Source organism: Anolis carolinensis, unplaced genomic scaffold (assembly GCF_035594765.1).
Source record: "Anolis carolinensis isolate JA03-04 unplaced genomic scaffold, rAnoCar3.1.pri scaffold_8, whole genome shotgun sequence".
Lineage (NCBI taxonomy): Eukaryota > Metazoa > Chordata > Lepidosauria > Squamata > Dactyloidae > Anolis > Anolis carolinensis.
In genome coordinates this window covers 4,014,039-4,027,996 of record NW_026943819.1, presented here as the reverse complement: position 1 = coordinate 4,027,996, position 13,958 = coordinate 4,014,039, and the positions used below count along the sequence as shown (strand labels likewise).

At 41.5% G+C, this 13,958-nt stretch overlaps 1 protein-coding gene across 1 annotated transcript in view; it reads right to left on the bottom strand.

The window, feature by feature from the left end:
• Positions 1-1,404: 1,404 nt before the first annotated feature.
• Positions 1,405-13,958, bottom strand: part of cbl (Cbl proto-oncogene) — a 37,893-nt gene continuing 25,339 nt past the window's right edge. Inside the window, exons 12-16 of the mRNA XM_062961152.1 lie at positions 12,650-12,744; positions 11,296-11,454; positions 10,041-10,147; positions 7,482-7,664; positions 1,405-5,279 (exon numbers count right to left, since the gene is read on the bottom strand). Of these exons, the coding sequence (XP_062817222.1) occupies positions 4,990-5,279; positions 7,482-7,664; positions 10,041-10,147; positions 11,296-11,454; positions 12,650-12,744 (834 nt within the window). The 3' untranslated portion in view covers positions 1,405-4,989. The remainder of the gene's footprint in view (positions 5,280-7,481; positions 7,665-10,040; positions 10,148-11,295; positions 11,455-12,649; positions 12,745-13,958) is intronic.

Here is a 13,958-nt window from a genome sequence, read left to right as displayed (position 1 = left end):
CCTGGGACCTTTTGGTCTGCAAGTTCAACAGCTCAGCGCTTTAACACACTGAGCCACCGGAGGCTCCATGGCCAGTGTAGACCCATATAATGCAATTTTGGAATCGTATGGTGTAGACCCATATAATGCAATTTTGGAATCGTATGGTGTAGACCCATATAATGCAATTTTGGAATCATATGGTGTAGACCCATATAATGCAATTTTGGAATCATATTGTCAGCGTAGAACCATATAATCCAGTTCCAGACTCATATGGCCAGTGTAGACCCATATAATGCAATTGCAGACTCATATGGTCATTGTAGAACCATATAATACAATTCCTGTATCATATAATCAGTGCAGAACCATATAATACAATTTCGGGATCATATAGTCAATGTAGACCCATCTAATGCAATTCTAGACTCATATGGTCAGCGTAGACCTATATAATGCATTTCTAGAATCATATGGTCAGTGTAGACCCAAATAATGCAATTCCAAAATCATATAGTCAGTGTAGATTCATATTGTGGAATTCCAGACTCATATGGTTAAGTGTGGACCCATATAATGCAATTCCAGAATAATATAATCAACAGCTCAGCGCTTTAACACACTGAGCCACCGGAAGCTCCTAGTTGCTTATGACACGATAAAAAAAAATGACCAACAGAAAATCCTGGTTGGGTTTGGGGGGGAGGGGTTGATGCAGCAAGATGGGAGTTGTAGTTCACTCACAATCGAACAGAACTGTGAACCTACCAATGATGGATCTGGACCAAACCAAGAACGCATACCCAACATGATTATTTTAACATCCTGGCAGGGTTTGGAGGGAACTGGGCCTTGATGATGGAAGTTGTAGTTCTCCCATAATCACTGATGCTTGAACCCATGTGTATCCTACTATCAAAAAGGCATACGCATTTCTACTGGGACCATTTGTAAATTGCAAAACCAAACCAAGACTAGCATTACCGAATTCCTAACCCCAATACCAAAGCTTGTAATAAAATAATGTGACCTAGGCTTATTACACAGCACAGGGACGATTCCTCCAAATCTGTCTCTAAGAGCTTCTGGGTCTGGACTCCAAATAAATTAGTGCCTCCCTGCTTTTTCTTCACACGTCACAAGAAATAAAGGACGAGCAAAGACAACTTGGAAATCCATTCTGCAAAAGGAACTCGCCACATATCCTTTGCATACAGGTTACCGCATCAGAGGCGGATCTACGACTGTGATCCATCCTATTGAAAGAGGAATCAGGAATAAGACTGATCTAGGCTTTGCTTCCATGGACACCAAAATTTTTTTCTTATGTGGGGAGCAACCTATCCAAAAAGATGTCTCTCTTTTCGCTGCTGGGAAAATTAGTTCAGTTCCTGGGGAGCCACAACGGACACGACACAATCGTATGCTACAACAAAGAAATTTATTTAAAAATAAAACTTCTGTTTTTTGTTTTGTTTTTCCTTTTAACCAACACACACGGAATACCATAAATCTTCCCCTCTCCCGCTCCTCCCCTCCCCTCACAAGCTCTTTAGTGGGTAGCTTACGAGAATGAAAAATAAAAAATAAATAACATTAGTATAACCTCTAAAACATTAAACAATGCATCTGGCAGAACAAAAATGAGGACTTTGTTTTTTTTAGACCAAATGAACCTTAAAGCTCAGCTACTCTGTAAGAATATTTACCTTCTGTCCTTATTCTTTACAGGTCTGAAAGGATTAAATACTGCTAATATACTTTTCTTTATATTAATGACATTATTATAACTTTTAAAATAGTGAAAATCTGACTTTTCTTTTTATTTTTAACACTGATATTAAATCGGTTCTCGACCTTCAAGAGAAATAAAGCTACTGGTTAACCCCTCTCCCAATTATAAATTTCACCTTTCCGTCTTTTCCCTCTTGCGGGTTGAGTCCCAAGGACAGCAATGTTCTTTGTCAGTGAGTTAAAACGGCGGCTTGGTTAACATGGTCCGGAATTGGCTCCTGGAAGGGGCGGCGTTCGCAAAGCATGCTGATGCCACAAGAAAAAAGGAAGGCAAAATAGAGAAACCTCTGGAAGCCAAACAGGCACTGAATGCCGAAGACGCAAAGACGAAATCCACAGGAAAACTTTGCACAATGAAGAAAAATGAACCAGGGTTTCAATAGTACAAGAGAAGACCCTGATGGATCATGTTCAGTCCCTCTTTTTGTAGACTGAGGTCTTAAGGACAGCAGGAAAGTTGGCACCAAATATCCCTTGTTTCTGGTCAAATGTGGGATAGGAAGAAAGGAAGGAGACAGATTGGAGTTTTCTTTTTGCTTTTGGATGGAACACACCACAATTTCTCACGCTTCTGCTGAGATGGGACATGTGCAGCTTCTTTTACTGAGGAGGAAAGACTAGGGACAGCTTGGGTTTGTGGATGAGCCTCATCATTTGTTGAAATATACCTGTGTCCACTTCAAGCTTCAGCAGCCATCAATGGCAACCATGCATGGTTACTATAAGGGCTAAAGGCAGGAAAGCTTGCCAAGGTGAATTGCTACATGCCATCCTCCAAGCTGTTGAATATAAAGAAAATCTCTTTTGCTTTCCCTAGTCAAGTCTCCCCATCCGTCTCTTCTATTTCGGATCAAAGCCTAGTGATTACAGCATTTTTCCCTCTCGAAAGGCACTATACATTTGGCTTTAAAGTCAAAACAAAGTCCAGCTTTTTAAAAAAATGCAAGAGACATAGGATTTAAAAGCAGCAGGATTTACATTTCGGGAAGCCTTTCCGCTCTGCCTCCCCTTGTGCTTGCAAACAAAGACATTCATCTGGTTGGAGGAGGAAAGAGCCGCTTGAAGAAAAGTTATTTAAGACACAAGATGTGGACAGAGAGGACACATGCAGAAAAGTCCCGCCGGCTGGCTACACATGCGACAAGGCTCAACCTAGTTTCTGGAATGGTCCCGGCAGTCAAAAGAAGGTGTTTCAAGCGTCTCACAAGTGCCCCATTATCCACAGAGACACACATTGGTGCTGCTCCTTTGGACAAGGCATTCTTGGGCAAGCTGGCAATGAAGGCTGGTTGCCAACTCAGTGATGTTAACCTTAACAGTTTCTTCCGACTGGCTTTTGCAGTTTTTAGCAAACCGAACCCCAACTCAATGTGCAGTCATCGGGCCCTTTGGAGAGAAAAAGGGAGTATTCCACGATCCTACCAACTTAGGAAAGCACAGGTCACTTAGTTCTTAAGGAATTGCCCAGTCACAGCTCTTTTTACTCTACAGACAGGGTTCATCCAGCCACTGATACATGTCACCAGGATCTGAAAAATCAAAACAAACCCTACAAAACACACTGAGGCTTGCCAGGTTGAAAGACTTCAATGTTTCACATGGAAACACCAAAATTGGATTGATGTTGTTGCTGAGCGTCTCATGCATGCAGCGTCAGTGAGGCGTTGGCTTCAGACAGCTCTTCACCTGGGCCAGGAAAAGTTATGCAAGAGCCACCGCTGGCCAAGCCAGTGACTCAGCTTCGGCATTACGGCAAGAGACCGCCAATAGTGGCTTCCAATCTTCACACTTTTCCCCATGCAATGTGAGTGACCCGTCGACAACAGATCCCTGCACAAACAAACGTCTTCTGCCAGAATTTCCAATCAAAGCTGTCCATGTAAAGCAAAACACAGTTCGTACAAGCGCAGTTTTCCTCTGGTGACATCTTTCAGTGGAAGAGATAGCATTTCTTTATCAGGAAAAGAGAAACCAATGCTATTTAGACTCAAGCATGCAATGTATGTCAAGATAGACATCTCGTTGTCACAGGAAAGTCCTCTGAACACAAGCTGCCCGCCTGACTGTGGTTGTCCAGGCCCATATCCACCATTTTCTACCATTGCCATCCAACTTGAAAACTTTCATTCTTTTTCAAACACAGCACTGATGGTTAATTTTTTAAAAACTAAAATTCCTTGTGACATGTCACCCATCAAAAGGTCTGAGCTTCCATCTCAAATGGATCAAGGATAGAGAAAAAGATCCCTTTTATGAAGAGCAGTGCTTTTTTCTTGCTGAGCTGGGAAGAGGTTTTCTTGGGAGGTTAAACATACGTCAATCAATAAGGGAAAGGCCCAGAAGGTGGTTATCTCCCACTTTGAAAGGAAGCTCACTAAGGAGAGGGTGGAGTGGCAAAGATGCCATATGTTGTGCCAACCAGCGAAAGCACCAGGAGTGCTGAAAGACGACGGCTGAAAGACTCCGCTCCACAGCAGTCTGGATTCAACGCGAAAAGACTTCCAAATATAATGCTCAGGACAGGGAAATAAAGCAGCATCTGAGGCTCACCGGCACAGGTGAGAACAGTCCAGCATCTACAGTGCCTTGCAATCCAGTGTGTGGCAAGCAACGCTGGCAAGGAAGAGACTCAGCACAAGAAGAAAGTGGACCTGACTGCCAATACGGAAGGGAGCACGCCTATGGGGAAATATTATAACAGAAGGAAAGGACTGAAACCTCTTCCGTCGTCTAGGACCTGGTCTCAAGAGCCTGAGCCAAAACATACAGCAGCAAAAAGGCCCACGTCCGGTGCCCTGAACCACGCGAGGGCACGCCATGAGCGACATGGAGATGCCGTTCGAGAGACCGGCATCCAGTTTGAATTCACAGCACGAGACATATAGATATATATATCCCAGCCCAGTAGAGGAGCCTAGGCATACCTATCGAAACACAACACGTCCGTTTTCTCTCAAATCAGAAAGTGCAGGGGTCGGGGGAGACTCTGGAAAAGACACACACAGACTGTCGAGGACACACACCTATCCGCTCCGCTTCACTCCGCTCGCTTTTGACACCCGGAATCGCATAAAACCCTGATGACCGATGACGCTCCGTCGAGGCAGGCCTGACTTCTCAGGAAGTCTCTCCAGGAGCCTATGAACTCCTCTAGGAAGACGCTGGGCAGGGTGCCGCCCAGGCAGGGGGTCCCAGGCAGAGCGAGGGGCTGTGCTATGTGGCCACGTGGGCCGGGGACGAGATGGAGACAAACTCCCGGAGGATGTTCTTGGCCATGTCAATGTTGTTGTGGGCAATGACGAGGGCCTTCTGGATGTCCTGATATGAGTAGCCCTGGCTCATGAGGCTCTCGATCTCGCTGGAGAGCTGCAGGGAGGCGGCGGCAGGGACCGGCCCTGCTCCACCGCCCACCGGCAGGCAGCTGCCTGCTTTCCGCTCAGAGTTGATCCTTCGCGGCAAGGGCTTGGGGGGCCTCTCTGGAACTTGGGCGCCGTCAGAGAAACCTGGAGGAGAGAGAAAAACAGGATTGGGAAGAAGAAACATACACTTCTGAGCCAGGAGTTCTTCACAACAAGACACTCCTTCCAATGAGATGTACGTCCCTTTGTACAGTCAGGTATGTAAGTCTTTTTCAAGTATATTTATGTATGGTTGTTGTATGTATTCTGGGCTGTATAATAATAACAACAATAAAACTTTATTTATACCCTGCCACCATCTCCTTGTGGGGACTCAGGGCGGCTCACAATGTTACAAAAGTAACAGCGCAAATACATTAACAATATACAGAGTTAAAACACAAGAAGATGATAAAACAGAATTTAAAACAAAGTTTATGCAACAGTAATAATATCAAACAACCACCGATGCAATTCAGTCAACTTCAAAGGTGGGGGGGACTATAGCAACAATGTAAGATAAAATCATTAGATTAAAATACCCCGATGAAAGAAACCTAATAACATGTATTGCCATGTTCCAGAAGTATTCTGGAAGTATTGCTTCCCACAGAGAAGCCACTGAAATCCACAAGCATGTGGACAACTTCAACCGAAAGGAGGAAACCATGAAAATGAACAAAATCTGGCTACCAGTATTAAAAAACTCAAAAATCAGAACAGTAGATGGAAAGCAACACTCTGAGGGCAGAGGAGCCCCAGGGATGGATAATGACTCTGAACAAAGGATGCCCCCCAGGCGAGAGACAAACCTTTCCAATGCTAATTAAGGTGATTAACTGCAACATTCATGGTGACTTTCAACTGACAAAGAACTCTTCCCACACCCTGGACTCTCCACAGATATATATTAACCTTCCTTGCCTAGTTTCTCCATGCCTCACAACCTCTGAGGATGCCTGCCATAGAAGTGGGCAAAACGTCAGGAGAGAATACTTCTGGAACATGGCCATACATACAACCCTGTGATCCTGGCCATGAAAGCCTTCGAGTCTAGCCCAGGTATGGGCAAACTTCAGCCCTCCAGGTGTTTTGGACTTCAAATCATAGAAATAAAGGGATACTTAAAGGGACGAACAAATAAGAAGTTGCGTTCTTTCAAAAAATAAGACGAAGCCATAGTTAACATTCACAAAAGTGGGCATGTTTTTGGCAGTCAATAAAAATTAAATTTGGGAAGCTCCTACAGAATGTGCTTCTGTGTCATAAGGCCACAGGGATAGCACTTCTTGAAGCAAAAGGAAGTGACGCAAAGGGAAGCGAGGCAATGGCTGTCATTTTGGTAACACTGAACTTTAGCAACAGGTCACAGCAGGGACCATAGAACACCAGTTAAGTGACAAATACCATATCATATACAAAGTAAACTTAAGGGGATGTATGCCAACACATTTCAGAGAGGGTTGTTGTGCGCTTTCTGGGCTGTATGGCCATGTTCCAGAAGCATTCCCTCCTGATGTTTCACCCACATCTATGGCAAGCATCCTCAGAAGTTGTGATGTGGGCAAAACGTCAGGAGAGAATACTTTTGGAACATGGCCATACAGCCTGGAAAACTCACAACAAACCTGTGATTCTGACCATGAAAGCTTTCAACAACACATTTCAGAGAGTTAAGAGCTGGGACTCATGTGGCTCACCTCGGAGCCTCTGGTGGCCTAGGGGATAAAAGCCTTGTGACTTGAAGGTTGGGTTGCTGACCTGAAGGCTGCCAGGTTCGAATCCCACCCGGGGAGAGCGCGGATGAGCTCCCTCTATCAGCTCCAGCTCCATGCGGGGACATGAGAGAAGCCTCCCACAAGGATGGTAAAAACATCAAAAACAGAACGCCAATTTTCTCACTCCAGAAGCAACTCTGGTTGCTCCTGACACGAAAAAAAAAAGTGGCTCACAATTTCAAAGCAGAAGTAGCCACCGGACTATATATAGAGCGTCCGAGGAATGCAAGAAAAAGGAACAGCTCAAAACCAGACTGTCGGCCACTTCCTTGTTTCTTTTAAAAACTATGGAAGGAGAAAAGGGAAATGAGAATGCTCCACTGAATGCACTGCAGAACAGAAAGGGTGCATTCAATCTCTCATATTAATAGGCATTAATTAAAAGGAGTGCAGTGACAAGATGCGAAGGGCTTTCTGTGAAGGTCCATTCTGGGATGATAGGATGTGCTACCCAATGTGATTGGGTTTAACTCCCTGGAAGTTCATAAAGGCATAAAGATGCACAACACTCAGTGCTGGGGTTACACACCTGCTAGGACCTCCCCGTCCAGAGAAGCGCGGCTGAAGGCAGAGGCTGCGTTGGAGATATCGGAGAGTGTGCGCCGGGCCATGGTCATGTGGAGAGCTGGCCTGGGCACATCGTAACCATCCTCCTCATTCTCCGACTCCTCGGGACCATTGGTGGCATTGGAAGCTGTGCTATCGATCCCCTCTGACAAGGTGGGGGGAATAAATAAGACCATGGCATTAGTGACAAGCGTGACGTCCTGCAACCCCTTTCAAAGGAAACAAGTTTCAAAAGAGAAGCTCTGACAGCCCAAACCTCAAACAAGACAACGTTGGAGGGAGATGGATTGGATAGCACAGCCAACAGCACGTAAGCAAATGCTTTCCAATTGTATGGAACCATACCAAGAGGGAAACATTATTTTCAAAGTGTCTGCATTTATCCCAATGCCTTCCAGAATCATATATAATTCATGTACCAGGGACAGGCTAAATGAAGGTAAGACACATTTAAAATGAATGACTTTATGGCAATGACTGTTTCAATTATTAAAAACAAGCACATTGCAACCCTAGGTACTTAAAATGCACGATAGCGCATAAATATCCATTACAGTAGAGTCTCACTTATCCAAGCTAAACGGGCCGGCAGAACCTTGGATAAGCGAATATCTTGGATAATAAGGAGGGATTAAGGAAAAGCCTATTAAACATCAAATTAGGTTATGATTTTACAAATTAAGCACCAAAACATCATGTTATACAACAAATTTGACAGAAAAAAACATAGTCATGTTATGTTGTAATTACTGTATTTACTAATTTAGCACCAAAATATCACAATATATTGAAAACAATATATCGTATGTACTTATAATATTGATAATAATATTATAATGTAATACAATATTATACTAATTAATAATACAATATAATATTAATTATATATTATATATTAAATGTAATATTACTAATAATATTACCATAAAATTATATAGTACAATATAGTAATTTAATGCTTATATTGTGCTATGCTAATAATATAGTGTATGTATTGTAATTATATTGTAATTATATATACGTTTTTAAGGTTTTTATAATGTGTTTTAACAATGTTATTAATGGATCTGTTTATATTGTTTTGTTTTTATGATTGCATTTTGGGCATTAAATTTTGCCAATTTTTGTAAGCCACCCTGAGTCCCCTCGGGTGAGAAGGGCGGGGTATAAACGTTGTAAATAAATAAATAAGTAAGTAAGTATGTACATTTGATTTGTAAGTCGCTCTGAGTTCCCTTTGGGGTGAGAAGAGTGGCATATAAATGTAGTAAATAAATAAATAAATAAATAAATAATAAAACATTGACTACAAAAATGCATTGGATAATCCAGAACATTGGATAAGCGAGTCTTGGATAAGTGAGATTCTACTGTACTTTGGTTAAGATTTTCAAAGGTATACTAACACCCCACTCTTCTATGAAAGAGAAACACCTTCAATATGCCTCTCTTACCAACATTACAGCCACAACTACAGTTTTAATATTACCTATCCCCTCCTTTGCCTTATGAACAATCCTCATGGATACTCAGTCTTGAGTATTAAAAACATCCTGATTTTTAAAGAATCCTTTCCTCCATTTTTTTCATTGCTCATAAAGTTAAATCAGTCCTGGCAATGACCATTTTCCACAACTACACTCATGGTCTCCAGGCAATTATTAGTCAGACACTCTCCTATCCATTTCTTAAGGCAGCTTTGAATCTTGCCTCTGCGTATCTTTTCTACACAGACATTAAATGGTGTAAGTCCTTCTCCAACATCAAACCATGCTGTCTCTTGAGTCATTCAGGCCCTTGGATCCTCTAATCACATAAACTACCATATATACGTGAGTATAAGCTGACCCGAATATAAGCCGAGGCACCTAATTTTACCACAAAAAAAACTGGGAAAACATTGACTCCAGTATAAGCCAAGATACCAATAAAATTACATTAATTGAGGCATCAGTATTTTAAATGTTTTTGAATCTTTACATCAAACTGTAATTTAAGATATGACTGTTCAACTCGGATTAAATCATTATTTTCATCTTCTTCAATGTAAATGTGCTTATGTATCCTTTTAATAATAATAGAATGAAATAATAAATGTAATAATAATAATAAATGCAGTAAAATAATAAATGTAATAATAGAGTAAAATAATAAATGCACTAATAATAATAAAAATAGAGTAAAATAAATGTAAAACTAACAACAATAATAGAGTAAAATAATAAATGTAATAATAATTAATAGAGTAAAATAATAAATGTAACAATACCAATAATCATAGAGAAAAATAACAAATATACCATATATACTTGAGTATAAGCCGACCTAAATATAAGCCCACCAGGACCCTCACCCTAGTATAAGTCGAGGAGGTTTTTTTTCAGTCCTAAAAAAGAGCTGAAAAACTAGGCTTATACTCGAGTATATACAGTAAATGTTCCACAGGCCAAAGAAAGGTCTGTGGGACATTTAAAAACCTGGGTGTAGGTTTCCACCCCACACTTTCTCTTAGGAAACTTACCAAGAGTGCTGGCGGCAGCCTCAGAACCAGAAGGCGCTGCCTGCGAGTGGATGTTGAACATGGCTTCGTAGGTGCACCCATCCATGTCCTCGTCACCCTCCAACACCCTAAGCAAGAAAGGGAAAAAATGGGGAATATTCAGAAGTGATGCCGGATCTGTGAAGCAGGCAACAGGCATTCCTACGCTCAAGGAGAAAGTATGCTGGACACAGGTTGTCTATTGCTTAAGAAAATGGGGTTCCTTCTTCCTCAGGAGTCCCAATTTTGAGAAAATGGTGGGATATAAATAATGTGATTGATTTATTGACTGACAGGACCCCTTTGGACGTGACATTTTCCGTAAACCGATTTTTGTAAACACGAGTCAAAGAACATGAAAGGCACTGCAGACTAATTCAACCAGAGAAATCAGCCATAGCAGAGCACCTGATGAACCAACCTGGACACAGTTTATTATTTGAGAACACAGAAATGTTTGACCACTCCAACAACTATGATGTCAGACTACACAGAGAAGCCACTGAAATTCACAGTGGACAACTTCAACAGAAAGGAGGAAACCATGAAAATGAACAAAATCTGACTACCAGTATTAAATAACTCAAAAATCAGAACAGTAAATAAGAAGCAACACTCTGAGACATGGGAACTAGGGGCAGTTAACAAACAATGCCCTCAGACAGAAAGTAGCTAGTAGATGTAGCCATTCAATGCAAATTAAGGTGATTATCTGCAACATTTATGCTGGCCTCCAACTGACAAGAGTTCTTCCCTCACCCTGGATTTCCCACAGATATATATAAACCTTCCTTGCTTAGTTTCTCCATACCTCACAACCTCTGAGGATGCCTGCCATAGATGTGGGCGAAACATCAGGAGAGAATACTTCTGGACCATGGCCATACAAACCGGAAAACATACAACAACCCTCTGATTTTTGTGTAACCTATGACTGTACCAAGGTGTTCAGAGGGCCTTAACTGCATCCCAAGTTAATGCGCATACACAAAGCCTCAAATTATATAACAGTTAGAAAAGCATCTTTCAGACAAACAGCAAGAGCACATTTGGAGCTGTCTTTCCAGGCTCAAATAACTTTAAACTGCGTTTTCAGATGGATTTGAAATGCGTTCATTTTTGCTCCGAAGGGTCTCTGCTTATTCTCAGCTCATGAGAAGTGAAAAGACAAATAAAGGGAAAGGGCGGCAGAGCAGACACAGAGAGGCCATTCTGTCCGGGACGGGTCTTGCCTCACCGTGAACTCTGGCTCGCCTCCAAAGGCAATTTGGCCTCAGGCTTTTGTCCGGCCGAGGCGAGCGGCGGCACAAGGGGCAGGGAGGACGGCGACATGTACTCAGTGTCTTCGTCGTTTTCGGAGGGCTCTCCGTGTGGCAGCTTTGGCCCAGGCAGCGGTCTGAGGATGAGAGGGAAGAAGCATCAGAGCCCAAAGCGTAAGGAAGATCATAGAAAAAAGAACGCTTCAAAACAAGTGGCTGGAAATCATCTGGTTTGTGGCCTGGGTGCCAGGAATGTCAAGAAGTGCTGCTTGGACAGTTTGGTCTCTTTTCATTATTGCTATTGTCAGGTTTTCAAAATAAGCCAAAATTGATGACAAAAGAAAATATGTTCACGTTCTGCCTAGAACCTAAATAAAAGCATTGATTTCATATCACTTAGCTATGCATTTCACTATAACACTGACAAAGTATCTGCATTCATAAAATGCATTTGTCTTTATGAATGGCCCACACCAAAACCTTTTGAGTCTAAAAGGAAAAACTTATCAACCCTGATATAGGAAACATTCTTTATAATAAGCCCTATAACAGACCCTCAAAAAAGGGACATACAGTAGAGTCTCACTTATCCAACATAACGGGCCGGCAGAATGTTGGATAAGCGATTATGTTGGATAATAAGGAGGGACTAAGGAAAAGCCCATTACACATCAAATTAGGTTATGATTTTACAAATTAAGCACCAAAACATCATGTTTAACAACAAATATGACACAAGAAGTAGTTCAATACGCAGTAATGCTATGTAGTAATTACTGTATTTGCGAATTTAGCACCAAAATATCATGATGTATTGAAAACATTGACTACAAAAATGTGTTGGATAATCCAGAACGTTGGATAAGTGAGTCTTGGATAAGTGAGACTCTACTGTATGGCAACTCTGGTCACAATTCCTCCTTCATTTTTCCAGGAAACAAAACACTCTTGATGCCTGGCTTAGCTTTAATGTGCTCCATCCTTAAGATTCATGATACTTTCCTTGCTTTACATCCATTGTACCCTTGATGGTTTCATAAATGGACAGCTCTGGGGATCCTCAATACTTGGTAATGGAGTATCTTCCCCAAAAATTACACAATAATGTGTAAATAAAAGGCACAATCCTGTCAGATATAATCAGCCTATTCCGTTTCAGACATGTCAAGCATCACAGAGTGGGCAGGTGCTTGAATTAGGGCACACAGGAGGTCAGCTCCCACAGAGGAACCCATCCACAGAACTGCAGTCACTGGCAACCAGCTGTGTGAAAACCTGCACTGGCTGCATGTCTGGGAAATTTTATCAGCAAAGTTTATCCAAAGTACATACCTTGCAGCAAGGGAGTAGATGGCACTGGCAGAAGAAGACGGTTTTATTTTGGAGTGTTCAGCATCCAAACCAGCAGGGAGCCCACTGGGTTGGTTCTGCAAGGAAATATGATGTCAAACACTATTACCAGCAGGTCACTTGAGAAAGAGGGGGAAACAAATATCCTCATTCGATGCACTTGTGTTTTCTTCTAAGAAGGAACTTCTAGGTATCACTTGCTAACCATTCCAAGCAACAGTAAGAGACATGATTGGCATTAGATGTAGTTGGTTTGCATTCTCTGGGTAGCTATACTGTTCGGAAATATGCTTAGGGGAAAATATGACCAAACAGATATGGGTCAAATATATATCTGTAAACATGTATTGAGCTCCAGGGAAGCCTTTCTTCTTGGCTGACATAATAATAATAATAATAATAATAATAATAATAATAATAATAATAATAATAATAATAATGGTAAAGGTTTTCCCTGACATTAAGTCCAGTTGTGTCCGATTCTGGGGGTTGGTGCTCATCTCCATTTCTAAGCCGAAGAGTCGGCGTTGTCCGTAGACACCTCCAAGGTCATGTGGCCAGCATGACTGCATGGAGTGCTGTTATCTTCCCACCTATTAATCTAATCACATTTGCATGTTTTCGAACTGCTAGGTTGGCAGAAGCTGGGGCTAACAGTGGGTGCTCACTCCATTCCCCGGATTCAAACCTGCGACCTTTTGGTCCGCAAGTTCAGCAGCTCAGCGCTTTAACATGCATATAATATTAATAATATTATTTTGTAATACAATATAGCACTAATAATACAATATAATAATATTAATTATATATTACATGTAATATGATTCATAATATTACGTTATATAGATATAGTACAATATGGTAATTTATTGCCAGTATTGTGTTATGCTAATGATATAATATTGTATGTAAATTTAATTTGTAAGCCGCTCTGAGTCCCCTTCGGGTGAGAAGGGCAGGATATAAATGTATTAAATAAATAAATAAACACACTGTGCCACCGGGGCCCCTTTTATAATAATAATAATAATAATAATAATAATTAGAAGTCATGAAGTCATGCTGAGTATACAGAGCTAAGAAAGAGGCTCAGAGAAAACGTAACTTTTGTATATAGCTGTTGACAATGTGGAGGCTAAATGCATCTCACTCATATGAACAAACTGTTGTAAAGACACCCCATCACTCCATCAATCCTGTCCCAAAGCATCGCTGCTGGGTTCAGAGGGCTAGGCTTAAAATGCTATCAACAGCAGTGTGGAGCTTCTAGAAGTATATGCTGGAAACGGGA